Here is a 27,205-nt window from a genome sequence, read left to right as displayed (position 1 = left end):
AGAAGAAGAAGAAGAAGAAGAAGAAGAAGAAGAGAAGAAGAAGAAGAAAGAAGAAAGAAGAAGAAGTTACATAATATCTAAATGCAAGCTGTAATTCCAATCTGCATGTCACAGTTTTGCAAGCACATCACCAGTGTGGTAGCTTATGTTCATTGGTTGCTTATAGATGCCATTTATCCCGTGTAAACCAACATGTAAACCATCATAGATTCGCCTAGATGTTCACATGTGATAATGCGTCAATTTGGTCAGCTATCCAAGTTCAACAGCATTCATTTCACAAACTGGTACTAATGTCAACGACCACCGTCTTCAGCTGTACGTATGTACATGTACAGCACTGTATAGACTTGGCACTATAACCTTGTCTGCGGCGTCAATTACTTCCTTCTTCTTCTTCTTCTTCGTTCATGGGCTTCGACTCCCACGTTCACTCATGTTTTTAGCACGAGTGGATTGTTACGTGTATGACCGTTTTTACCCCGCCATTCTGACAGCATACGCCGATTTCGGGGGAGGCATGCTGGGTATTTTCGTGGTTCTATAACCCACCGAAGTCTGACATGGGTTACAGGACCTTTTCCGTGCGCACTGGGTCTTGTGCTTGCGTGTACACACTAAGGGGGTTTAAGTCACATAAGTTGACCTGGGAGATCGGAAAAATCTCCCCTCTTAACCCACCAGACGGCAGCGACCAGGATTCGAACTCACGACCTCCCAATTAGGAGGCCGACGTCTTACCACCACGGCCACTGCGCCCGTCTGTCAATTACGTCCAATCTGCACTTAGCGCACATTGGTCATACTCATTCCATTAGACGATGTTCGGAAATAACTTCGTCGGGTTTGTATTGCCTGTCAAAAAGTGAATACTTTTGTTTGTAGTGAGGCAAACTTTCCCACGTACGTGACATTATACACGTTGACAAGAAGCACGTGGGGCGACACATGCCTCGCTAATGACTGGCGTATAATGTCACATGGGAAAGCTTGCCTCAATAAAATCAAGAGAAGTCACTCTTTCACAACACAGACAAACCCGACAGAGTTATTTCCCTAATTCGTCTATTTCACGGTCCAAACTTAAAGCTTGCTCGAGAAAGAAGGGGTTAAAGTATTAATCTTCTTCTTCGGCGTTCGTGGGCTGAAACTCCCACGTACACTCGTGGTTTTTTGCACGAGTGGAATTTTACGTGTATGACCGTTTTTTACCCCACCATTTAGGCAGCCACAAATGATACGCCGTTTTCGGAGGAAGCATGCTGGGTATTTTCGTGTTTCTATAACCCACCGAACTCTGACATGGATTACAGGTTCTTTTTCGTGCGCACTTGGTCTTGTGCTTGCGTGTACACACGGGGGTGTTCGGACACCGAGGAGAGTCTGCACACAAAGTTGACTCTGAGAAATAAATCTCTCGCCGAACGTGGGGACGAACTCACGCTGACAGCGGCCAACTGGATACCAATCCAGCGCGCTACCGACTGAGCTTCATCCCCGCCCTGAAGTATTAATGACGCAGGCTGTTGGTGTTGCGGTACAATACATTGTTATATGATTTAAACTTTAACGTTCAGTGAGGAACTATCAGAGATGTGTCCGAACTTACTTGTGTGAAGGCAGGCGAGTGGTCAGGTATCCAGCTGGGAGGTGGGTGATCATGTAACCCAGGTAGAAAATGGCGTGCATGTACCCAATCTGCAGCGTGCCCCAGTCCACGTTCGGCAACTGTGGAATCACGACGGAGGGAGATGACAATACCACTCACTACCGCTACCGTTACCGCTACCACTACCACTACCAATAATGATAATGAATAATATTTATAAAGTGCGTATATCCAGGGTTATCAAGTTATCATGAACTAGAATGAATACCCGCTTCGCCGGGTAGCCGGCTTCGCCGGGAAGAAGTACTTAGAGCCGTACGCCGGCTTCGCCGGGTCCGAACAATGGACCCGCCAAGCTTAGGTCCCTCCCAGATTCGTGGAATGGGAACAGCACGAAAATGATTCAGTGGCCATAATGCCATTCCTGACCATATCGAGTCCCATCCTTGTCGACGAATGTAACCGTGTTAATCACCTTTGGAGGCGAACTCCACTCAAACAGGACTGAGCAAGTTAGAGCTTATCTCTAAGCCCTTTTGAACTGTTATGGCTTCTCAAAGTAAGGCCAGTACATAAAATTACACACAAGCCGCCAGACCACATCACAAACAGAACTGAACAATGCACAGGTGTTGCTCACATAGAGACACACACACACACACACACACACACAAACACAGAGAAGCCGTATCTATAGAGAGATAGATGACAGTGTATTTTTCGCGTGGCTATAAATTGATTCGACCTTTGCACTTTTACAGTGAGGATAATTTAGGGGTCCAATTTACGTTCTGGACACTGCGGTGACCTTCTAAAAATAGTAACAGAACGCCGGGAATATCCGAAGATGCCCCCTTCATTCAAAAGTGCACCATACGAAGGAAGGGAGGTAAACGCTGAAAACATGGAGAAGATGAGAAGATAAGGAAGAGTTACTTATAATGGTGAAATGAACACAAAAACCAAATTCGGTTCAGCGCTGCGCGCTGAGAGCACGTGTTGAAATATCTCATCGATGATATTGTGTCCGGGGTGTAGCTGAATACGGTGTCCAAATTTGAAAAAGATCCACCGAGAACTTTGGCTTTGGTGTGTCGGTATGGGGGCCCGGGTAGCTGAGGTGGAACCAAAATAGCTGAGGTGGAACCAAAATCGGTTCAGCGCTGCGCGCTGAGAGCACGTGTTGACATATCGACCAGGTTGTGTCCTGTACCGGGTCTACCTGAATATGCCCACCAAATTTGAAGCAGATCCATCGAGAACTTTGGCCGTGCATCGCGAACTCACACACAGACACACAGACACACACACACACACACACACACAGACACACAGACACAAGTCGTATATATATATAGATGGTAGAGACAGAGAGAGAGAGAGAGAGAGAGAGAGAGCGAGTGAAAGGGTTGTAAATTTACAGTATAGGCGACATCACAATAAAAATAAAAACCCTTCCGAAATAGTACCCGCTGATGGGACAAAAAAAAGAAGTCTGATCTCCTTTAAAAAAAAAATTCTAACATAAAAAAAAAGTGTTCTCTTAATTTCGTGCCCCTAATGTTTTTCTTTTAATACTGTTTAATGATTCCGTTCATTGCAATCTCGTTGAAACACATGATTATCATAGTTCTAACTTATGGAGTTAAGTTTTGTTCGTGTAGATTTCACTGCAACTAACCAAAAAAGTTGAGGAGTATTTAAAGTGAGGCATAATCTGCCCGTTATGATATTACTTGAGCGATGAAATGTCTGCGATCTTTTCAATTGCAACACCAATAACACATTCCTTGATGAAGTCTTCAACATATGTCTGAATTGATACTGCAATTTTCATCTGAAATGACAATAAACTAATAACGGCGCAAGCTGGTGTTTCTGTAGTAAGGTGATCACCATAATAATTTTGGTCTTATCAGCGTAAACTATCATGGAGTTTGTCTTACACCAGTCACAGACCTCATCGATGCTATTCTGAACTGACGTTTGAACAGATGAATTAATTTTACCAGATGCGTACAGGGACGTATCATAAGCAAAATGATCGTTAATTACTTTTCCGTCAGGTATTTGCAAAGGTAGATCTGAGAGAGAGAGAGAGAGGGGGGGTAGAGAGAGAGAGAGAGAGAGAGAGGGGGGGGAGAAGGAGAGAGAGAGAGACAGAGGAAGACGTGCAGACGGACGGAGAGACAGACATACAGACGGACGGACAGACAGACATAGCTAGTGAAACAGACAGACAGCAATAATAACAGAGACAGAGAAACGGACAGAGAAACATAGAGAAAGACAAAGACAGCGACGGAGACAGAGAGACAGAGAAACATAGAGAAAGACAGAGACAGCGACGGAGACAGAAAGACAGAGAAACGTAGAGAAAGACAAAGACAGCGACGGAGACAGAAAGACAGAGAAACATAGAGAAAGACAAAGACAGCGACGGAGACAGAGAGACAGAGAAACTTAGAGAAAGACAGAGACAGCGACGGAGACAGAAAGACAGAGAAACATAGAGAAAGACAAAGACAGCGACGGAGACAGAAAGACAGAAACATAGAGAAAGACGGAGACAGAAAGACAGAGAAACATAGAGAAAGCAAGAGACAGCGACGGAGACAGAAAGACAGAGAAACATAGAGAAAGACAAAGACAGCGACGGAGACAGAAAGACAGAGAAACATAGAGAAAGACAGAGACAGCGACGGAGACAGAGAGACAGAGAAACATAGAGAAAGACAGAGACAGCGACGGAGACAGAAAGACAGAGAAACATAGAGAAAGACAGAGACAGCGACGGAGACAGAAAGACAGAGAAACATAGAGAAAGACAGAGACAGTGACGGAGACAGAGAGACAGAGAAACACAGAGAAAGACAAAGACAGCGACGGAGACAGAAAGACAGAGAAACATAGAGAAAGACAGAGACAGCGACGGAGACAGAAAGACAGAGAAACATAGAGAAAGACAGAGACAGTGACGGAGACAGAGAGACAGAGAAACACAGAGAAAGACAAAGACAGCGACGGAGACAGAGAAACATAGAGAAAGACAGAGACAGCGACGGAGACAGAGAGACAGAGAAACATAGAGAAAGACAAAGACAGCGACGGAGACAGAGAGACAGAGAAACATAGAGAAAGACAGAGACAGCGACGGAGACAGAGAGACAGAGAAACATAGAGAAAGACTGAGACAGCGACGGAGACAGAGAAACACAGAGAAAGACAAAGACAGTGACGGAGACAGAGAGACAGAGAAACATAGAGAAAGACAAAGACAGTGACGGAGACAGAGAGACAGAGAAACATAGAGAAAGACAAAGACAGTGACGCAGACAGAGAGACAGAGAAACATAGAGAAAGACAGAGACAGCGACGGAGACAGAAAGACAGAGAAACATAGAGAAAGACGGAGACAGAAAGACAGAGAAACATAGAGAAAGACAGAGACAGCGACGGAGACAGAAAGACAGAGAAACATAGAGAGAGACTGAGACAGCGACGGAGACAGAAAGACAGAGAAACATAGAGAAAGACAGAGACAGCGACGGAGACAGAAAGACAGAGAAACATAAAAAAAGACAGAGACAGCGACGGAGACAGAAAGACAGAGAAACACAGAGAAAGACAGAGACAGCGACGGAGACAGAGAGACAGAGAAACATAGAGAAAGACAGAGACAGCGACGGAGACAGACAGAGAAACATAGAGAAAGACAGAGACAGTGACGGAGACAGAGAGACAGAGAAACACAGAGAAAGACAGAGACAGCGACGGAGACAGAGAGACAGAGAAACATAGAGAAAGACAGAGACAGCGACGGAGACAGACAGAGAAACATAGAGAAAGACAGAGACAGTGACGGAGACAGAGAGACAGAGAAACACAGAGACAGCGACGGAGACAGAGAGACAGAGAAACATAGAGAAAGACAGAGACAGCGACGGAGACAGACAGAGAAACATAGAGAAAGACAGAGACAGTGACGGAGACAGAGAGACAGAGAAACACAGAGAAAGACAGAGACAGCGACGGAGACAGAAAGACAGAGAAACACAGAGAAAGACAGAGACAGCGACGGAGACAGAGAGACAGAGAAACATAGAGAAAGACAGAGACAGCGACGGAGACAGAGAGACAGAGAAACACAGAGAAAGACAGAGACAGCGACGGAGACAGAAAGACAGAGAAACACAGAGAAAGACAGAGACAGCGACGGAGACAGAGAGACAGAGAAACATAGAGAAAGACAGAGACAGCGACGGAGACAGAAAGACAGAGAAACATAGAGAAAGACAGAGACAGTGACGGAGACAGAGAGACAGAGAAACACAGAGAAAGACAAAGACAGCGACGGAGACAGAAAGACAGAGAAACATAGAGAAAGACAGAGACAGCGACGGAGACAGACAGAGAAACATAGAGAAAGACAAAGACAGCGACGGAGACAGAGAGACAGAGAAACATAGAGAAAGACAGAGACAGTGACGGAGACAGAGAGACAGAGAAACACAGAGAAAGACAAAGACAGCGACGGAGACAGAAAGACAGAGAAACATAGAGAAAGACAGAGACAGCGACGGAGACAGAGAGACAGAGAAACATAGAGAAAGACAAAGACAGCGACGGAGACAGAGAGACAGAGAAACATAGAGAAAGACAAAGACAGCGACGGAGACAGAGAGACAGAGAAACATAGAGAAAGACAGAGACAGCGACGGAGACAGAGAGACAGAGAAACATAGAGAAAGACAGAGACAGCGACGGAGACAGAAAGACAGAAACATAGAGAAAGACGGAGACAGAAAGACAGAGAAACATAGAGAAAGACAGAGACAGCGACGGAGACAGAAAGACAGAGAAACATAGAGAAAGACAGAGACAGCGACGGAGACAGAAAGACAGAGAAACAGAGAAAGACAGAGACAGCGACGGAGACAGAAAGACAGAGAAACATAGAGAAAGACAGAGACGGAGACAGAGAGACAGAGAAACATAGAGAAAGACAGAGACAGCGACGGAGACAGAAAGACAGAAACATAGAGAAAGACGGAGACAGAAAGACAGAGAAACATAGAGAAAGACAGAGACAGCGACGGAGACAGAAAGACAGAGAAACATAGAGAAAGACAGAGACAGCGACGGAGACAGAAAGACAGAGAAACATAGAGAAAGACAAAGACAGCGACGGAGACAGAAAGACAGAGAAACATAGAGAAAGACACAGACATCGACGGAGACAGAAAGACAGAGAAACATAAAGAAAGACAGAGACAGCGACGGAGACAGAAAGACAGAGAAACATAGAGAAAGACAGAGAGAGTGACGGAGACAGAGAGACAGAGAAACACAGAGAAAGACAAAGACAGCGACGGAGACAGAGAAACATAGAGAAAGACAGAGACAGCGACGGAGACAGACAGAGAAACACAGAGAAAGACAAAGACAGCGACGGAGACAGAAAGACAGAGAAACATAGAGAAAGACAGAGACAGCGACGGAGACAGAGAGACAGAGAAACATAGAGAAAAACGGAGACAGCGACGGAGACAGAGAGACAGAGAAACACAGAGAAAGACAAAGACAGTGACGGAGACAGAGAGACAGAGAAACATAGAGAAAGACAAAGACAGTGACGGAGACAGAGAGACAGAGAAACATAGAGAAAGACAAAGACAGTGACGGAGACAGAGAGAGAGAAACATAGAGAAAGACAGAGACAGCGACGGAGACAGAAAGACAGAGAAACATAGAGAAAGACGGAGACAGAAAGACAGTGAAACATAGAGAAAGACAGAGACAGCGACGGAGACAGAAAGACAGAGAAACATAGAGAAAGACAGAGACAGCGACGGAGACAGAAAGACAGAGAAACATAAAAAAAGACAGAGACAGCGACGGAGACAGAAAGACAGAGAAACACAGAGAAAGACAGAGACAGCGACGGAGACAGAGAGACAGAGAAACATAGAGAAAGACAGAGACAGCGACGGAGACAGACAGAGAAACATAGAGAAAGACAGAGACAGTGACGGAGGCAGAGCGACAGAGAAACACAGAGAAAGACAGAGACAGCGACGGAGACACAGAGAAACATAGAGAAAGACAGAGACAGCGACGGAGACAGACAGAGAAACATAGAGAAAGACAGAGACAGTCACGGAGACAGAGAGACAGAGAAACACAGAGAAAGACAGAGACAGCGACGGAGACAGAGAGACAGAGAAACATAGAGAAAGACAGAGACAGCGACGGAGACAGACAGAGAAACATAGAGAAAGACAGAGACAGTGACGGAGACAGAGAGACAGAGAAACACAGAGAAAGACAGAGACAGCGACGGAGACAGAAAGACAGAGAAAGACAGAGACAGCGACGGAGACAGAGAAACAGAGAAAGACAGAGACAGCGACGGAGACAGAGAGACAGAGAAACACAGAGAAAGACAGAGACAGCGACGGAGACAGAAAGACAGAGAAACACAGAGAAAGACAGAGACAGCGACGGAGACAGAGAGACAGAGAAACATAGAGAAAGACAGAGACGGCGACGGAGACAGAGAGACAGAGAAACACAGAGAAAGACAAAGACAGCGACGGAGACAGAAAGACAGAGAAACATAGAGAAAGACAGAGACAGCGACGGAGACAGACAGAGAAACATAGAGAAAGACAAAGACAGCGACGGAGACAGAGAGACAGAGAAACATAGAGAAAGACAGAGACAGCGACGGAGACAGAGAGACAGAGAAACATAGAGAAAGACAGAGACAGCGACGGAGACAGAAAGACAGAGAAACATAGAGAAAGACAGAGACAGCGACGGAGACAGAGAGACAGAGAAACATAGAGAAAGACAAAGACAGCGACGGAGACAGAGAGACAGAGAAACATAGAGAAAGACAAAGACAGCGACGGAGACAGAAAAACAGAAACATAGAGAAAGACGGAGACAGAAAGACAGAGAAACATAGAGAAAGACAGAGACAGCGACGGAGACAGAAAGACAGAGAAACATAGAGAAAGACAGAGACAGCGACGGAGACAGAAAGACAGAGAAACATAGAGAAAGACAGAGACAGCGACGGAGACAGAAAGACAGAGAAACATAGAGAAAGACAAAGACAGCGACGGAGACAGAAAGACAGAGAAACATAGAGAAAGACAGAGACAGCGACGGAGACAGAGAGACAGAGAAACATAGAGAAAGACAGAGACAGCGACGGAGACAGAAAGACAGAGAAACATAGAGAAAGACAAAGACAGCGACGGAGACAGAAAGACAGAGAAACATAGAGAAAGACACAGACAGCGACGGAGACAGAAAGACAGAGAAACATAAAGAAAGACAGAGACAGCGACGAAGACAGAAAGACAGAGAAACATAGAGAAAGACAGAGACAGTGACGGAGACAGAGAGACAGAGAAACAGAGAGAAAGACAAAGACAGCGACGGAGACAGAGAAACATAGAGAAAGACAGAGACAGCGACGGAGACAGACAGAGAAACATAGAGAAAGACAAAGACAGCGACGGAGACAGAGAGACAGAGAAACATAGAGAAAGACAAAGACAGCGACGGAGACAGAAAGACAGAGAAACATAGAGAAAGACTGAGACAGCGACGGAGACAGAGAAACACAGAGAAAGACAAAGACAGTGACGGAGACAGAGAGACAGAGAAACATAGAGAAAGACAAAGACAGTGACGGAGACAGAGAGACAGAGAAACATAGAGAAAGACAAAGACAGTGACGGAGACAGAGAGACAGAGAAACATAGAGAAAGACAGAGACAGCGACGGAGACAGAAAGACAGTGAAACATAGAGAAAGACAGAGACAGCGACGGAGACAGAAAGACAGAGAAACATAGAGAAAGACAGAGACAGAGACAGAGACAGAAAGACAGAGAAGCTCGCGCAGCCCAAGTACGCGCCCGTGCGAAGTGGGTAGAACAGGGAGAAAAGAACACAAAGTATTTTCTCAACCTTGAAAAAGCCAGAGCAAATGCGAAGATTATGGACAGTATACAGTGTGAATCTGGGGAAGTGATAACTGACCAGCGTGAAATCTTGAACGCGCAAAAGAATTACTATGCTGACTTGTACAGAAAAAAAGTAAACGTTGAAAACATGGACGAGAAGGTAGATCAGTTTTTATCTGATGTGACAACATTACAGATTCCAGATTTTCAGAGAAATGAGTGTGAAGGGTTAACAACTGAAAACAAAGCTCTCGCTGTACTTAAACAAATCAAATCTGGGTCGGCCCCTGGGGTTGATGGTATTACTGCAGAATTTTTGAAAGTGTTTTGGACCCGCATCAGAACATTGTTAATTGCGTCTTTTAATGCAAGTTTTGACGATGGAAAATTGTCTTCCACGCAGCGCAAAGCTGTCATTACTCTTATACACAAGGGAAAGGACTTGCCCAAAAACGAATTAAAGAACTGGAGACCCATCTCCCTTACAAACAGCGATTATAAACTGATAGCCAAGTGTTTGGCAAAAAGGTTAGGAAGCGTTATTACGGAGATTTAAGAAACGAAACGTTGGGACGTTTCGTTTTGAAGTTGTGGTAAACGTCATTATTTCGGGGGTCTCTCGCTGGAAAGGTGAAGGTCAACTGAAACGGAACGTGGAACGTCAAAACGCAGTCACGTTTTCCACCCCCAAAAAACGAACAATATTTCGTCAACTTTTGTGAGTATTTTTGCACACTAACAGTTTTATTTGTTGGCCATTTTATGCATTGCTAGATTCATCAACCCTTTCACAGTCTTTCAGCGCTGAGAATGTGTTCATTGGAGGTAGACAACTGTTGTGAACTGAAATATTTTGAAGGGTGCTGATCCTGGTACATTTATCCAACTTCATGGTGAGAAAGCAAATGGCGAAGCAGAAGTAGGTCATCGCATCGAATTTTTATTCTGGCTTCGTATGTGATCAGGTGCATGAATTGAAAAATGTGAAGCTCTTGTGCGTGCAATGCGAGTATGTCAATCCTTTATTGACTCGTGGAGTTGAAATTATGCCATGCCCAGTCAGCGGATCATATCCTGCCATGCCCGGCCTTTCATTCCGAAACGAAACGTGAATACATCTAAATCTTGTCTGCGGCCTATGCCGTCTCGTTACACGTTCCGTTTCGCGGGGTGACTCATTCACCAAACGAAACGAGCTGCAAAACGAAACGTGCTGTTTCTTAAATCTCGCTAATGGTGATATTGTTCAGAAAGATCAAGTCGGTTATATTAAAGGCAGAAAAGTATCTACAATATTAAGGTTAATTGATGATGTAATCGAACAGTCACACGAGTTAAATCAACCTGGTCTGTTGGTCGCAATTGACTGTGTTCAAGCGTACGATAGTATTTCAAAAGAGTTTATTATTAAAGCCTTTCAAAAATTCGGGTTTGGGCCAGAATTTGTTCAATGGGTGACTGTGTTAATGAACGACACGGTTAGCTCAGTGCAGTATTGTGGATGGTTGTCTGATTTTTTTTATGTGAAAGCCGGGATTCGTCAAGGGTGCCCGTTATCATGTTTGGCCTTTGAATTGCTGGCATCAAAAATAAGACAGTGTAGACGTATTAAAGGAATTTCGTTATGGAATAATGTTGATATTGCAACCGTTATTAAAATTGCTCTGTATGCAGACGATATCACCCTTTTTTTAAAGGATGAGATTGATATGTATTATGCACTTGAAATAATGAATGACTTTTCTAGTTTTTCAGGCTTAAGGATACATAAGAGAAAGTCTGAGGCGATGTGGTTGGGTAGTAGGAAACATTGTGATGAAACATTTTATAATTTTGTTTGGAAGAAGAAGTTGAAGATTTTGGGTGTATATTTTTGTAATGATAAGAGTGCTTCTTTGGTAGAAGATAACTGGACTGGAAGAATAAGGAATATTAAGCGATTGATTTGTGCATGGGAGAAGCGAAATTTGAGCATTTTAGGGAAAATATGTATTGTGAAAACGTTTTTAATTTCACAATTTGTGTATATTATGCAAGCGTTTGTATTACCTGACTGTGTTTTGAATGAAGTCAATACCTTATTGTACAGATTTTTGTGGCGAAAAAGAGATTGTAATCGGAAGGCCTTTGAAAAGGTGAAAAGAAGCGTTTTATGTTTTGAAATTGAAAAAGGTGGTTTAAAAATGATCGATATTAGGCAAATGCAAATTTCTTTTTTATTACAATGGGTTTCACAACTGACTACATCAAATGAAAATGATAATTGGAGTCTCACTCCAAAGATGATGTATTTGCGTTTTGGAAAGCACTTTGAATGTTTCTTATCGAATGTAAACAGTGCAAGATTTAAAGGGTTAGACCTAGTGAAATCACACTTTTGGAAAGCAGTATTAAAATATTGGCTGGATAATAACCACTACGATCGTGGGACAATCGGGCCGATTTTATTATGGAATAATGCATGCATAACGTATAGTGGCAAAGTTTTATTTTTTGAAAGTTGGATACGACGAGGTGTATTGGTATTAACTGACATTGTACGTTCGGGAGACATATTATCATATCAAGATATATGTGATTTGATTGGATATTCGCCAAACCGAATTCTTGAATATAATGTTGTAAAAGCTGCTGTGTCATTATTCATGAGGAAAAATGTTGTAAATATGACTGATGATGTTTGTATTACCCCACTGTTTAACGGCAAAAATGTGTTAAGTGCCAAAGAATATCGGAAAGAGATTATTAATATGAAAACAGATGTACCATGTTCCGGAGGATTTTGGAAGAGAAAGTTTAATGTAGAAATTGATGAACGTTCTTGGATAGTTGCCCATCAGTCAACACAAGAGACTAGATTAAGAGTTTTACACTGGAAAATTATGCACAACATTTATCCGACCAACATTCTCCTGTGTAAAATGAAAGTAACGGAAACTAATAAATGTAATTACTGTTGTGATGTAACTGATTTCATTGAACACTTCTTTTTTGAATGCCCGGTTGTATACAAATTCTGGAAGTTTATTGAAGAATTTATTTTTCGTACTTTAGAAATTAAGATTGTTTTGAAAGTTAGTGATGTTTTATTTGGTATGCATTTTGTAATGGTGAAAAAGGCAACTATGTATAAATTGAACCACATTATCTTAATCGGAAAGATGTGCGTTAGTATATATAAAAAAACAAATTCGTTTTTACCGTTGGAAAGTATTTTTAATAGGCAGTTACAGATAAGAAGCATTTTTGTGTGAGTGTTCGAAGAACAAAACGTTAAAAAAAAGTTAGCTTGTTGTACTCGATAAGATGTATTTAATTCATTGTATGAGATATTGTTGATTGTTGTTATTTATTTGAATAAAATTGTAAAAAAAAAAAAAAAAAAAAAAAAAAAGAAAGACAGAGAAACATAGAGAAAGACAGAGACAGCGACGGAGACAGAAAGACAGAGAAACATAGAGAAAGACAGAGACAGCGACGGAGACAGAGAGACAGAGAAACATAGAGAAAGACAAAGACAGCGACGGAGACAGAAAGACAGAGAAACATAGAGAAAGACAAAGACAGCGACGGAGACAGAAAGACAGAGAAACATAGAGAAAGACAGAGACAGCGACGGAGACAGAAAGACAGAGAAACATAGAGAAAGACAGAGACAGCGACGGAGACAGAGAGACAGAGACAGCGACGGAGACAGACAGAGAAACATAGAGAAAGACAAAGACAGCGACGGAGACAGAGAGACAGAGAAACATAGAGAAAGACAGAGACAGCGACGGAGACAGAGAGACAGAGAAACATAGAGAAAGACTGAGACAGCGACGGAGACAGAGAAACACAGAGAAAGACAAAGACAGTGACGGAGACAGAGAGACAGAGAAACATAGAGAAAGACAAAGACAGTGACGGAGACAGAGAGACAGAGAAACATAGAGAAAGACAAAGACAGTGACAGAGACAGAGAAACATAGAGAAAGACAGAGACAGAGACAGAGACAGAGAGACAGAGAAACATAGAAAGAGACAGAGACAAAGACAGAGACAGAGAGACAGAGAAACACAGAGAAAGACAGAGACAGCGACGGAGACAGAGAGACAGAGAAACATAGAGAAAGACAAAGACAGTGACGGAGACAGAGAGACAGAGAAACATAGAGAAAGACAAAGACAGTGACGGAGACAGAGAGACAGAGAAACACAGAGAAAGACAAAGACAGTGACGGAGACAGAGAGACAGAGAAACACAGAGAAAGACAGAGACAGAGACAGAGACAGAGAAACAGACAGAGAAACATAGAGAAAGCCGAAGACTGCGACAGAGACAGATGCAGAGAATCACACTGACCACCCACCTCTCTGATCTCGCCGGTGTTGTTGTCGAAGCTGTGCGACTCCTTGTTGAGGATGGTGACCACGGTGACCCCGACGTTGGTCCGCATGGCGTTGATGATGACCATGCCCACGAACACCGTCCACACCACAACGTAGCGCAGTGGTAGGCACGGGCACACTCCCCTTCCCCATCTCTCACCTTCTTCTTCTACTCCTCCCGCTCCTGCGCCTCCCTTGTTGCTTCCTGCATCGAGACTCCCCTGGTGGGAACCCTCACTGTTGAGCCACTTTGGGTCGACTTTTGCGGCAAGTCCGAGCCTGCTGCTGAAAAGAACATCGTCGGATTGACAGGAACCGGATGTAGTAACGGATGATCTCCCTTCCATGGATTGGTCGTGTGGAAAGCTTGACAGTGTCGGGTGATCGGGCTTTTCTGACGTCAGGTCTGACGTCACTTCCGCATCGTGGAGACTTCCGGTGGTTGTGGGGGGAGCGTAGGAGAAGGAGGAGCGTTGCAAAGCGCCCAGGTCGGCTTTATCGTTGTCTTGTTGGACCAGAAGCAGATCGGACAACTGGGCTTTGTCCGGATTGGACAGTTCAGATGAGCTCATGGGTGTCGAGGACTGAGAGGCTTGGATTCTCGGTTGGCTTTGTGAATCGTCTGAACTTTGCTTTTCTGGTGCTGCAGTGTCAATTTGATCACTCACAGGCGTGTCTGCTGTGTGTTCACGATCAGCAAGGCTACGTCCTTGGCCCTCTTGTGGTGAATTCTCGCTTTGAGGGTGATGGGGTGGTGATGTCTCAGTCTCACGAACAAGGTCATCGTTTGGAACATCCACATTTTCCTGAGTAATGTCTGCTGGTTGTGCAAAGCGGGCTGTTGCTTGAGATTTGTTATCTTCATCACTTGCATCGTCATTACCACGACTATTTCCGTTTGTTTTCTCGTCTAATGGAAGAGACGGTGTACCACTTGCTGCTGTATCCATCACAGGTTTGTCCTCGCCTATTTAACAGGAGCGTTCTGCTTTGTGGAGAGCGCAGACCCTAAATCCCTTTCTACTTCATCATTGTCGCCTGTTCCCGCATGGGCGGAACTTGGTTCTGTGCCGTGTTCAGGCGTGTTTCTCTGAGAAGTGTTGGCCGTCGAGCTGCCGGCGTCATACCCATGGTCCTCGGGACTCCTGGCGCTTGACGGCGGCGTGTTTTTAACCTGTGTGTCCCCCCCCTCCACGAGCTTCTTCTTCGTGTTCAACCTCGGCAGAGGCGATGACCTTGGAGGAAGGAGGTATTTGTCCTATGACGTCAGAATCGCCCGAGGAGATTATTCGGAGTGTTTGGCATCCAAGTGTTCACCGTGTTCCGCTTTCCCATCAACGTTGACGTCGTTATCCATCGCTGACTTCAGTCCTGTACTCAACTTGCCTCTTTCAGTTACAGGCCAGTGTAGTGATGTCGTGAATCAGGCATGAGAACAGGGCCGTCTTCGACACGGTCGTAAAGTCTTTTACAAGAAGAGGTCCATGACATCAAAGGCAAACTCTGCAACAGAAGGCGTTCATTATTAATTCGTCTTTGCTACATGAGCATGTATTTTCTGTACAGTGATGTCGAAAATCAGGAACGAGAACATGGCCGTCCGCGATACGGGCATAACAGTCCTTTACAAGAAGGAGCTAGTCCATGACATCAAAGGCAAACTCTGCAACAGACAGCGTTCATTATTAATTCGTCTCAGCTACATATATAATTTATGTGGAAAAATATTTCTGATGGTGGTTTTAAATTCTAGGATGACAAGCAGTAAGATGTAAAATCCATATCCAGATGCTGAGCATGAATTTTCCGTTGGAAAAACAGCTTTGGCCGGAAAAGAGGGCCGCGAGAAGGGCTACACACAATAGTCTGAGAAAAAACGTTTTAGCGAAAACAAGACTTAGTAAACCTTGTACAAGGCACAATGCGTTGGCATTGCTTTGACCAGTTTGAACGTTAACGATAATTTCTTTCTTTCTTTCTTTATTTGGTGTTTAACGTCGTTTTCAACCACGAAGGTTATATCGCGACGGGGAAAGGGGGGAGATGGGATAGAGCCACTTGTCAATTGTTCACAAAAGCACTAATCAAAAATTTGCTCCAGGGGCTTGCAACGTAGTACAATGTATTACCTTACTCGGAGAATGCAAGTTTCCAGTACAAAGGACTTAACATTTCTTACATACTGCTTGACTAAAATCTTTACAAACATTGACTATATTCTATACAAGAAACACTTAACAAGGGTAAAAGGAGAAACAGAATCCGTTGGTCGCCTCTTACGACATGCTGGGGAGCGATAGAACAATCAGTGGCAGCATTCTTTGTTATCCGCAGTACTAGCGTGAAACTTAACACCATCAAATGCAACGCGTTTCATCTACCGTACCGGCTACCACAGTTTAACAATGGAGGAACAATGGAGGAACATCTGCTCATGGCTCTTGAAGCTTTGCTCCTGTGGTCACAGTGTTTCGTTGTTTGTGAAGAATAAACTGTAGCTTGATTTCACAGACCAGCCTCATTCACCTCGCACCGTACTGCAACAAAAGGCCGGGGGAGGGGGAAAGTCCAAACGATGATTTTAAAACGCACAGGTGTGGATCAGTATAAAGTCATGATTTATGAGAGAACGAGTTGTTCGGGTTTTCAAATAATCCAGGGCGGATTGTGAATTATTGATTTACGCCTACAATTTCAACAGGTATATATTTCGTTCATGGGCTGAAATATCCACGTTCACTCATGCTTTTGCACGAGTGGGTTTTTACTTATATGACCGTTTTTATTCGGCCAAACAGGTATATATGAATGAGAATGTAAGTTATGTTTCATCAACGGCAAAAAGCAAACAAACACATCGAAACTCACGACAATGAATACAAGCACGATGTTGTCTGCACACTTTGTACAGGTAAAAAGACCAAGCAATCAAATGAACATTCACTCCACCACGAAATGCCCGCGGCATGTTCAACACTGTTCACGCGACATTGTATCTCACATTTTCATCTCGTTACCTCATGTTGCTGTTTTACATGCAAATGTTATCGTTACTGAGAGGTTCGTTTGGTTTAGAGGTACGGGCAGGTTTCACAATCTTCAATCACAGATTTCCTTTTTTTTTCAACAAAATCAATTTTGACAGAGACCTTTGAAATAATGTTTTTATTAAAGCCTTACATCCTCCTGGATAGAATCAAGACAAATACTTGTATGCAGACGCATTCTTGTCGACATAATGTGATATCTTGTTACAGTACTCTATCAAAACAAAGGGATAGACGTAAACAGAATTGGGTAACGATTTATTCAAAGAATATTGTCCAGAGGCTTTAATAAATTAAGCAATAACATTGCAAGCAAAATATCATTTCCGAGCTCAGTTAAAAAAGCAGCAAATAAGGACTAATTATGGGAATTCTGTTCTTCTGAACTGCTATTTCGATGTGATGCATACCTTCAAAAAGTAACAATGTTAATTGCACTCCATTTCTCTTTTTTGTGTTAAAGTAGAATCATTGACCAATAAAAAAAAACGATCTTGGAAAAAAAGTTGCATATTCTTAGAAATAAATACCTAAAAATGTAACCCTACCCTCTAAATGGTGACATCATGACAGCGAACAAAATACCGAACAAGTCATGTGAAGCGATAATAAAACATTAAGTTGGTTTGAAACTAAAAGATCAACATTGGAATCAGGGACGAGTCATTAACAATGCTAGTGAGATTTGGCTAGCCGAAACCAGAAGACCGAAACGGGTTGCCTCCTCGATGCATATGAACAAAAAAGGCGATTTTTCTCTTTTGAGCAGATTTTCACACTCAAAGCATGACATATCTGTTTATACATTGGGATCCAGGAAATCCAAAGGATACAATGCAATAACTTTTGAATCTGTAATCAAAAGTGTTATTATTATTTGCAATTTTTAGACACTACATTGGGGTGTGCACGTTAAAGATCCCACGATTGACAAAAGGGTCTTTCCTGGCAAAATTGTATAGACATAGATAAAAAAAAAATGTCCACCAAATACCCGTGTGACTTGGAATAATAGGCCGTGAAAAGTAAATACTCGCCGAAATGGCTCGAGATTTACTGGCCGATGTGAATGACTGAGAACAAGTTGAAGCTGAACAGTGAGAAGACGGAGGCCCTTCTCGTTGGAACACGACAGAAGATTGCTTCCCTCACTGTGACCGACCTCCAGCTGGATGACGCGACTGTTCCATTCTCCCCTGCTGTCAAGAGCCTTGGCGTCTTTCTCGACTCCACTCTCTCCATGCAGACACACATCTCCTTCATCATCAAGACCTGCTTTTTCCACCTACGACGCATCGCCTCCATCCGTCGCTACCTCACCCACGACGCCTGTGTCAAGCTGGTTGTCTCCCTCATCTTCAGTCGTCTGGACTACTGCAACTCCCTTCTGGCTGGCCTCCCCGCCTCATCCATTCATGGCCTACAACGAGTCCAGAACGCTGCTGCCAGGCTGACGTTGAGGAAGACGAAGCGAGACCACATCACCCCCCTACTTCGCTCCTTGCACTGGCTCCCTGTCAACACCCGAATCTCCTACAAACTGTCCACTCTGGTCTACAAGTGTCTCAACGACTCTGCTCCCGAGTACCTTCAATCCTCCCTGGACCTGTACACCCAGCCCTCCGACCGTCCCCTTCGTTCTGCTGCTGACCCACTCCGCCTTCACATCCCTCGCTTGAAACTTGCATCTGCTGGTCAGCGTGCATTCCCCTCCGCGGGCCCCTCCGTCTGGAACTTCCTGCCGCTTGAGCTTCGCCAGAGCCCCTCTCTTGACGCGTTCAAGAGTAGGTTGAAAACTCAGTTCTTCCCGTAGCTGGCTGCGACTTTCATGTTCGACGTGATGTGTTGTGCCCCAAAAGACATTCTTGTGCTGTGCTCTGTGAGAGGTGTTTTCTTTGTGCTTAATATTATTTTGTTTGGACCTAGCTATTGATGTGTACATTGTTGTTAAACAGTTGTTTGTTGTATGTTTATCAGGGTTTGCTAATGTGTGATAGGGTTCGTGTCCGTCTGTAGATGTTAGTTTCTTTGTTAGTCCTGTGTTGACAACTCTTCGACAAGCGCTTAGAACTGTACCCACGGAATACGCGCTAAATAAGCTTCCTATTGATTGATTGATTGATTGAATGCGTGATATATTGTGTAAAAAATTCCATCTCACACGGCATACGCGCTTTGAACTTCTGGTAAGGCGCTATATAAATGCCCGTTATTATTATTATTATTATTATTATTATGTTATGTAACAAATTTAATAATACAATTCTGAACTTTCATAACTTGACGAAATGTAAAACAAGTCGCGTGAAGCGATAAATAAACCTGTAGTCAATCTATAGGCATCAAATAGAAGGATAAACTCAAAAAAACAGTCATCGGCGAGACTAAATTCAGATAGTCTCGGTTAACCATACTCGAAAACAGTCACGGGTCACACTTGTCTCCGCGAAGCATACTCAACCTGTTTTCTTTAATTCTGAACGCGTTTTTAAAGTAAGCATTACATATGTACATATGTATATTTTAAATCAGGAAAAGATAAGAAGTACAATGCAGTAATGTTTGAATTTGTAATGGAATATTTGTTTTTGATGACAATTTTAATGAGCGAACTTATTCGCTTATTTTCAAGCTACCTAGCTCTAATGCAATATCAAAGTCCCGACTTAGTCAAAGATTACTTTACAGTTCCGCCCCAACTATCACAAAAACAGAAAAGACGTCCTCAAAGACTGTGGCAGAGTACCTTAACGCAGTCCTAGTATATCCACTACATACTGAACTGTGGCATAGTACCTGGACGCTGTCCCAGTATATCCACTACAGACTAGTACCTGGACGCTGTCCCAGTATATCCACAACAGGCTGAACTGTGGCATAGTAATTGGACGCTGTGTCGGTATATCTACTAACAGACTGAACTGTGGCATAGTACCAGACTGAACCTTAATTGGCACAAGAATCAAAGAGGAAGAGGTAACCTTGGCCAATGGTGAAAAGGTGGTTAACAACAACCAAGGGCTGTTCTCTGACTGAGTCTTACCAGGCATTTCCACTTGAACATCAGCGCACACTTTGATCTTTTTTTTTTAATCCAAGTTGAGGAGATGCAGACCAGCAAGAGTGTTGGCCCTACTTAGAGCAAGATGAGATCATCACACCCAAAAAGTGTGCACAGTTTTAGAGGTCTAGCTTGAAAAACATCAGAGATAACCCCAACGTTAAGGTTTTTTGTCTACGGACATGGGGACGGACACATGTGAATCCTAATACTCACCATTACTCAGGTGAGTCAAAAACACTGCCCTAAAGTTTGGCATTTGGAAAGTTAACAAGAAGAGCAAACGCTCGATCGAGTCACTTTCGCAGTTCTGAATATTATATGAGGCATCAGATGGACAGGAAGAAATTGCTATTCACAACAAAATGAGTCACGTTCACATAAAATTTGAGCCCGGTCACTTTTATAGTTTCCGAGAAAAGCCCAACGTTAAGTTGTGTGTTGCCGAACAGAAAAGGCTAGTTATCTCCCTTGTTTTTCTGATAACGTTCGTAAAAGGCTACAGATGTAAATACTTTGATGTAAAGAATAATCCTACAAAGTTTCAATCACATCCGATGAACTTTGTCAAAGATATAAAATGTCTAATTTTTCCTTTGACGCTGACCTGTGACCTTGAAAAAGGTCAAAGGTCAACGAAACCATCGTTAAAGTGTAGAGGTCATTGGAGGTCACGACTAAACAAAATATGAGCCCGATCGCTTTGATAGTTTCCGAGAAAAGTCCAACGTTAAGGTGGTGTCTACGGACGGCCGGCCGGACGGCCGGCCGGACGGCCGGCCGGACAGACTAACACTGACCGATTACATAGTCACTTTTTCTCAAGTGACTCAAAAATTATGACGCCAAGTATCAGACAACCTGCGGTTTGTTTGTTTGTTTAACGCCCAGCCGACCACGAAGGGCCATATCAGGGCGGTGCTGCTTTGACATTTTAACGTGCGCCACACACAAGACAGAAGTCGCAGCACAGGCTTCATGTCTCACCCAGTCACATTATTCTGACACCGGACCAACCACTAGTCCTAGCACTAACCCCATAATGCCAGACGCCAGGCGGAGCAGCCACTAGATTGCCAATTTTAAAGTCTTAGGTATGACCCGGCCGGGGTTCGAACCCACGACCTCCCGATCACGGGGCGGACGCCTTACCACTAGGCCACCGTGCCGGTCTCACGCCAAAAATCAGCAGTCTGGTTGCTTTCAACGCAGCCAATCGTTTCCCAAGGAAAGAAAGCAACCAGCGAGGGCGTTCACATTAAGAAACGTAGGACAAATCTGCGGTAGGGACGCCATATATCTTTAACGTGACTGAGTTCCGTGGGTGGCGGCATGAAGTCTACTGTACATTGGAGCAGAAACGTTGAAACATAAACCGTCTCGCATAATGATATTGCACACAGTAAGCACAAATGAAGTCACGATTTCATCGGATTGAGCGAGACCATGGAGACAGTTTCATTGCAGGTTCTATCCGTGTTTAGTCACGAGCACAAAGGGCGTCCTTTCCTTTGATTTGAAAAAAGTAACGGATTTTACTTACAGTTTACACCAAACTAATTTAGCTATGGGCTATCTCCAGATTTAGCCCCGTGGAAGTGATGTTATATACTGATAGAAGAATGAACGTTTTGAGATTCTGTCAATGTGACAAAAGTCACAGGGCTCGATGCCGTTCAAATGTTTACTGCTACGCTGGTTCTTCGTCTGTCAAAAAAACAGATGTGCGTTTGTTCAAGCTACCATTTCGATTGTATCAGCCGAGAGAACGTGCCGCTGATTTTCAAATACAGATTACTAATGCACAAACACTGAGGTCAGCGTCACAGCTGACTAACCTGATGGTGTGACGGCGAACGCAAGAAGAAGAAGAAGAAGCGTCACAGCAGTGACACTGCAACATAGTACATTGCAACATACACTTTAACGTACAATTTTGAAATGTAACGGTTTTCACCTCGCCAGCCTGAGTTCAGTGCACTGTTCATGGTCAGAATGAGTCATACATCGTGTGACATTATGTGCGGCCAAAACCGGGCTATCCATCCATCTTTGAATGTATGCAGGGTTCTTCTTCTCCTTCTCCTTCTTCTTCTCCTGCGTTCATGGGCTGTCACTCCCACGTACACTTCAGTTTATCTTAAACATGTGGCAGTTGTTTTCTTTACTTGTTTTTTCTTTAACCAATTTTGACTGGTCCCTCTTTAGGGCGAGGGCCAGATGTAAAAAAGCAGATCACTGCTTACTCTATTACCCTCGTTAAATAAAGAATTGTCATTGTCATTCTCACTCTCTCTCTCTCTCTCTCTCTCTCTCTCTCTCTCTCTCTCTCTCTCTCTCTCTCTCTCTCTCTCTCTCTCTCTCTCTCTCTCTCTCTCTCTCTCTCTCTCTCTCCCTGTATGATTGTAAGAGTGTCTGTCTGATTGTCTCTGTCATTGTCTCTCATAATCTGTCTCAGATTGTGTGCAAGCGTGATTTTACCGGGAGTACATGCTACAATGTACACTCAAAATGTGTTCGATATGCCCTACTGCCGTTTAACAGAAGCCTTATATGGTTTATGTTCCGAAAGGCCTCTCACATAACAGCAACTTACACATTCACGTACACACAAAACGTCTCTTTATTGTTGCACATAATCATTTCAGTGTTCCCTAGCCATCTGTCGCCAGGGCACGAGGGTTTGTTAAAGTAAGAAACATGTGCATGAAAAGCCCGAGGCACGTTTCACAGCGTGGCAGCCTCATGGACGTTTTTACCGCCGCGCACAAGAAACGGCTTGCTCACGGTGAGCGCTGTGAGCGCCTCTGTGGCGCCTGAGAAGCTATAGTGGCTCAGGGGGGAAAAATGGATGCCGTAATGTTTGGTTTTCATTTTGAAGACGCAACTTTCTTTAAATACGATTCTAGAGCAATTAAGAGGTGATAAACAGCATTTTAACTCTACATCATTTTGAAGTTAACTTTGACTGAAAACGTTTCCTATAACGATCGTATTCGATCTACGACGTTGTCGTCAAAAATGTCTTCGCTAATGATTAATGCCTGTTTCGTCTGTCAAACATGATCGCATCCCTCATTTGGCTGACATTTCGTCCGCCATCTTAAAGGCACAGTAAGCCTCCCGTAAACCATCACAGAGCTCCCCGAGCGTCTAAATACAGTACAAGCATACTTCCATTTGAACGCTCACCGAACGGGAACATCCTGGCTGCTTTCTGTCGAGCGTGAGACATTTTCAAAGAATTTATTTTCGTAGACTTGTTCGTTAACAACAACGGCGCCTCGTTTTTGCGCTAGACCTAACTTTTAAAATCTAAATAATAAATTGACAGCTTTTTACACAAACATTCTTTAATCATCAAAGAATTCGTTTTTCATCAAGACAAGAACAGAACAATTCGAAGTTGTGAAAGTTTTAAAAAAAGAAAAGCCCGGAAGCAGGGTCACGCAAGGGTCGTAGCAGACGAAGTGCAAATCGCCGTTCCTCTCAACAGTCAAAAGCCATCGCTAGAGTTCTTGTGAACCACAGCCGTTGTTTCGTGCATAAAAAAACGTGCTATTGTAGATAAGCTCACATCGAGTCGCATTCATGACTAACTGACGACTGCATTGTGAAAAGGGAAAACTGGATCACACGGGTTCACGATGGCTCAGGGGTAAGATAAACCACGCAAAAATAAATTCTTTGAAAATTGTTCGCTCTTTACGGAGGGCACCTAGGATGTTCTCAATTGGTGAGTGTTTAAATGAAAGGGTGTTTGTACTGTGTGTAAAAGCCTGACCGTATCTGTGATGGTTTACGGGAGGCTTACTCTGCCTTTAATAACGCTTCCCCATAAGCATATCGTTTGCAAAGCAAAGAAAGCGACCAGCGAGGGCGTTCGCGCAAAGAAACGTAGGGATAGTGTACAGGGGGCTGACAAATTCACGAGGTTGAAAAAGTGCTTTGTTTAATTTTACAGGAATTTGATGTGTGTGCGTCACCTGTAGTATTATTGTTTCTCGAATATTAGCTTGTCTGCCAGGGAGAGATTAGTGTAAGTAGAACACATGGGTTTGAAAGCAAACCTGAACAGTGTACAAACAATATAGAGCTTTACGCAGTCAATTTAGTGCTTAATTGTATTACACCTCCGACCCCCTTTTAACTGGGAGCGGGGGGGGGGGGTAGGTTTCACTCTATCTGTTTTTCTGTCTGTCTGTTTGTCTTTCTGTAAACACTTACATCTCTGGTGTTTATGAGTCGATGGAGCTCTACATTTGGTGTGTAGCTTAAACGTTTGTTTGTTTGTTTGTTTATTTGTTGCTTAACGTCCAGCCGACTACGCAGAGCCATATCAGGACGAGGAAGGGGGGGATGAAGGGGGCCACTTGTCAAGCGATTCCTGTTTACAAATGCACTAACCCATTACTTGTGTCCCAGCAGGCTTTAGTAAAACTAAATTAATACCTACTGGAAGATTACCAGTTTCCAGTATGTTAAAATAGGCTTAACCTATCTACTGCTGGACTTACATCAGAACACTAACAGATTAAACTATACATGAATCGCGAGACAAGCGGCAAGAGAAGAGATTTTTGGAAAAAATACAGGTGAATGAGCAAGAAGGCAGAAAAAAGAAAAGAATTCATGAAGAAAAAGAGAGCATGACAGGAAAGAGAAACCAAAAATCTACCTAACAGCAAACTAGAAAGCTCCTGCGGTTCCAAAAACAGGAGGGGCTTTTAATTTCATAACCGCAGTGCCCCACTGCGGGAGCTTAAACGTTGGGTAAATAGGTTCCTTCATTATTATCATTATTATTATTGTGATCATTTTTTTATGCGCCAAATCTAGATATAGCCCTAGGCGCTTAGCCTACATATTAATTTCTGCCGTTTGAAATGGAATTTTTTACAGACTGACAGACAAACAGACATTTTTTACACACAATATATAACGCATTCACATCGGCCAGTAAAGCTCAGTAGCCTATTAGGCGAGCATTCACCTTATCGTGGGATCTTTAACGTGCACACCCCAATGTAGTGTACACGAAGGGACCTCGGTTTTTCGTCTCATCCGAAAGACTAGCACTTGAACCCACCACCTAGGTTAGGAAAGGGGGGAGAAAATTGCGGCCTGACCCAGGGTCGAACACGCAACCTCTCGCTTCCGAGCGCAAGTGCGTTACCACTCGGCCACCCAGACCAATACATCCGGTGAGCAGAGCAAGATCTCTTTTACCTCTTCTGTTGCCATTTTTCAAAATGGGGATACTGGTGCCTTTTGCAGGTCGGTGACAAACTCTCACGGTCAAATTGTGTTTTTTATTTTTTTTTTATTCTTTATATATATGTGATTATGTGGACTCTGCTCTGCGTCTGTTTGCGTGTTACTATTGTATGGTACGCGCTTGTTATGTCTTCTCAAGTGTTTGTGAGTGTGCGTGCCTGCGTGCGTGCCTCCGTGTGTATGTGTGTGTGTGTGTGTGTGTGTGTGTGTGTAGTGTAGTGTAGTGTGTGTATGTGTGTGTGTGTGTGTGTGTGTGTGTGTGTGTGCGTGCGTGCGAGCGTGCGTGCGTGCATGCGTCCATGTATGTGTGTGTTTGTGTGTGTTAATGTTCATGTGTGCGTACGTACGTGCATGCATATATGTATGTATGTATGTATGTATGTATGTATGTATGTATGTATGTATGTATGTATGTATGTATGTATGTATGTATGTATGTATGTATGTATGCATGTATACATGTATGTGTGTATACATGTATGTATGTATGCATGTATGTATGTGTGTGTGAGTGTGTGTGTGTGTGTGTGTGTGTGCGTGTGGTGTCCGACTATGCGCGCACTTGCATGGACAAAACCTAACCAAGAAAATGTTCTTTTGGTGCCTATTTTGTCGGTTAATATCATTGAACTTGAAAAAAATTGTTTTTTAAAATAATAACTCTGGATCAACAACTCGACAAGTTCTTCTTCTTCTTCTTCTGCGTTCGTGGGCTGAAACTCCCACGTACACTCGTGTTTTTTGCACGAGTGGAATTTTACGTGTATGACCGTTTTTACCCCGCCATTTAGGCAGCCATACGCCGTTTTCGGAGGAAGCATGCTGGGTATTTTCGTGTTTCTATAACCCACCGAACTCTGACATGGATTACAGGATCTTTTTCGTGCGCACTTGGTCTTGTGCTTGCGTGTACACACGGGGGTGTTCGGACACCGAGGAGAGTCTGCACACAAAGTTGACTGAGAAATAAATCTCTCGCCGAACGTGGGGACGAACTCACGCTGACAGCGGCCAACTGGATACAAATCCAGCGCGCTACCGACTGAGCAACATCCCCGCCCCTCGACAAGTTTTAAATGCGAGTGTATAAAAACCACTATCAGTTGACCCCAACGAAAGCTTGAAACTTTGAACACTTGAAAATAAGACTTGAAAGCCAATGTGTAAGTGTAATTTACGATTTGAATGAAATTAGCGACCCAAGTTAATATTTTAAACTTACAATCCTAATACGTTAGACTTTAGAACCAATGCATAACTCACACTTACGATTGAAATCGTTCTCGCAGTGTTGCAATCCTAAGCGTATCGCATCCCGCTTCGAATTCACGCTGCGGCAAGTTGCGTTAAACAACGGGTTGAACACAGTAGCAGAAGATCCATGCTTCACAGGTCATCACACACTCACAAAGTTCGCAATGTATCTCTTCAGTTATGATCCGAAAAAGACAGTGAAAACACGCGCGCACAGCCAAAGGCACAGATGCATGGCAGCTGGATTTGCTGTTATGCACTGCTCACCAATGGATGAATAAGTTGGAATTTGTTTGTGCAATTCCCGTGATCATTTTCCCTACAACCAGGGGCCTAATACAACACAGCACGCCTCATCAGCTGCAAAGAGAGAACGTATCAAATTATGTAGTTTCAGCACAACCGGTTTCAGAATACCCATGCTGGCTTAGCTATCGTGCGATCACCCGTTCCACGTGAACACAGCCACTGTTCACATCCATGCACGAAACATTTCACCTGCAGCTTGGCATGTTTCGATTTCAGACCTGAGCATGACGCCCACCTATCTGGAGATGACGACGGCGTCGGTGAATTGACAGAAAGGCGCAAAACCGAACATA

At 43.6% G+C, this 27,205-nt stretch overlaps 1 protein-coding gene across 1 annotated transcript in view; it reads right to left on the bottom strand.

The window, feature by feature from the left end:
* Window positions 1–26,946, bottom strand: part of LOC138971989 (vesicular glutamate transporter 1-like) — a 52,338-nt gene extending 25,392 nt beyond the window's left edge. Inside the window, exons 1-3 of the mRNA XM_070344832.1 lie at window positions 26,619–26,946; window positions 13,946–15,467; window positions 1,610–1,728 (exon numbers count right to left, since the gene is read on the bottom strand). Of these exons, the coding sequence (XP_070200933.1) occupies window positions 1,610–1,728; window positions 13,946–14,914 (1,088 nt within the window). The 5' untranslated portion in view covers window positions 14,915–15,467; window positions 26,619–26,946. The remainder of the gene's footprint in view (window positions 1–1,609; window positions 1,729–13,945; window positions 15,468–26,618) is intronic.
* Between the last annotated feature and the right edge of the window lie 259 nt (window positions 26,947–27,205).

Source organism: Littorina saxatilis, linkage group LG7 (assembly GCF_037325665.1).
Source record: "Littorina saxatilis isolate snail1 linkage group LG7, US_GU_Lsax_2.0, whole genome shotgun sequence".
NCBI lineage: Eukaryota > Metazoa > Mollusca > Gastropoda > Littorinimorpha > Littorinidae > Littorina > Littorina saxatilis.
The sequence above is the reverse complement of the archived record's forward strand: the minus strand, read 5'-3'. Positions and strand labels throughout refer to the sequence as shown.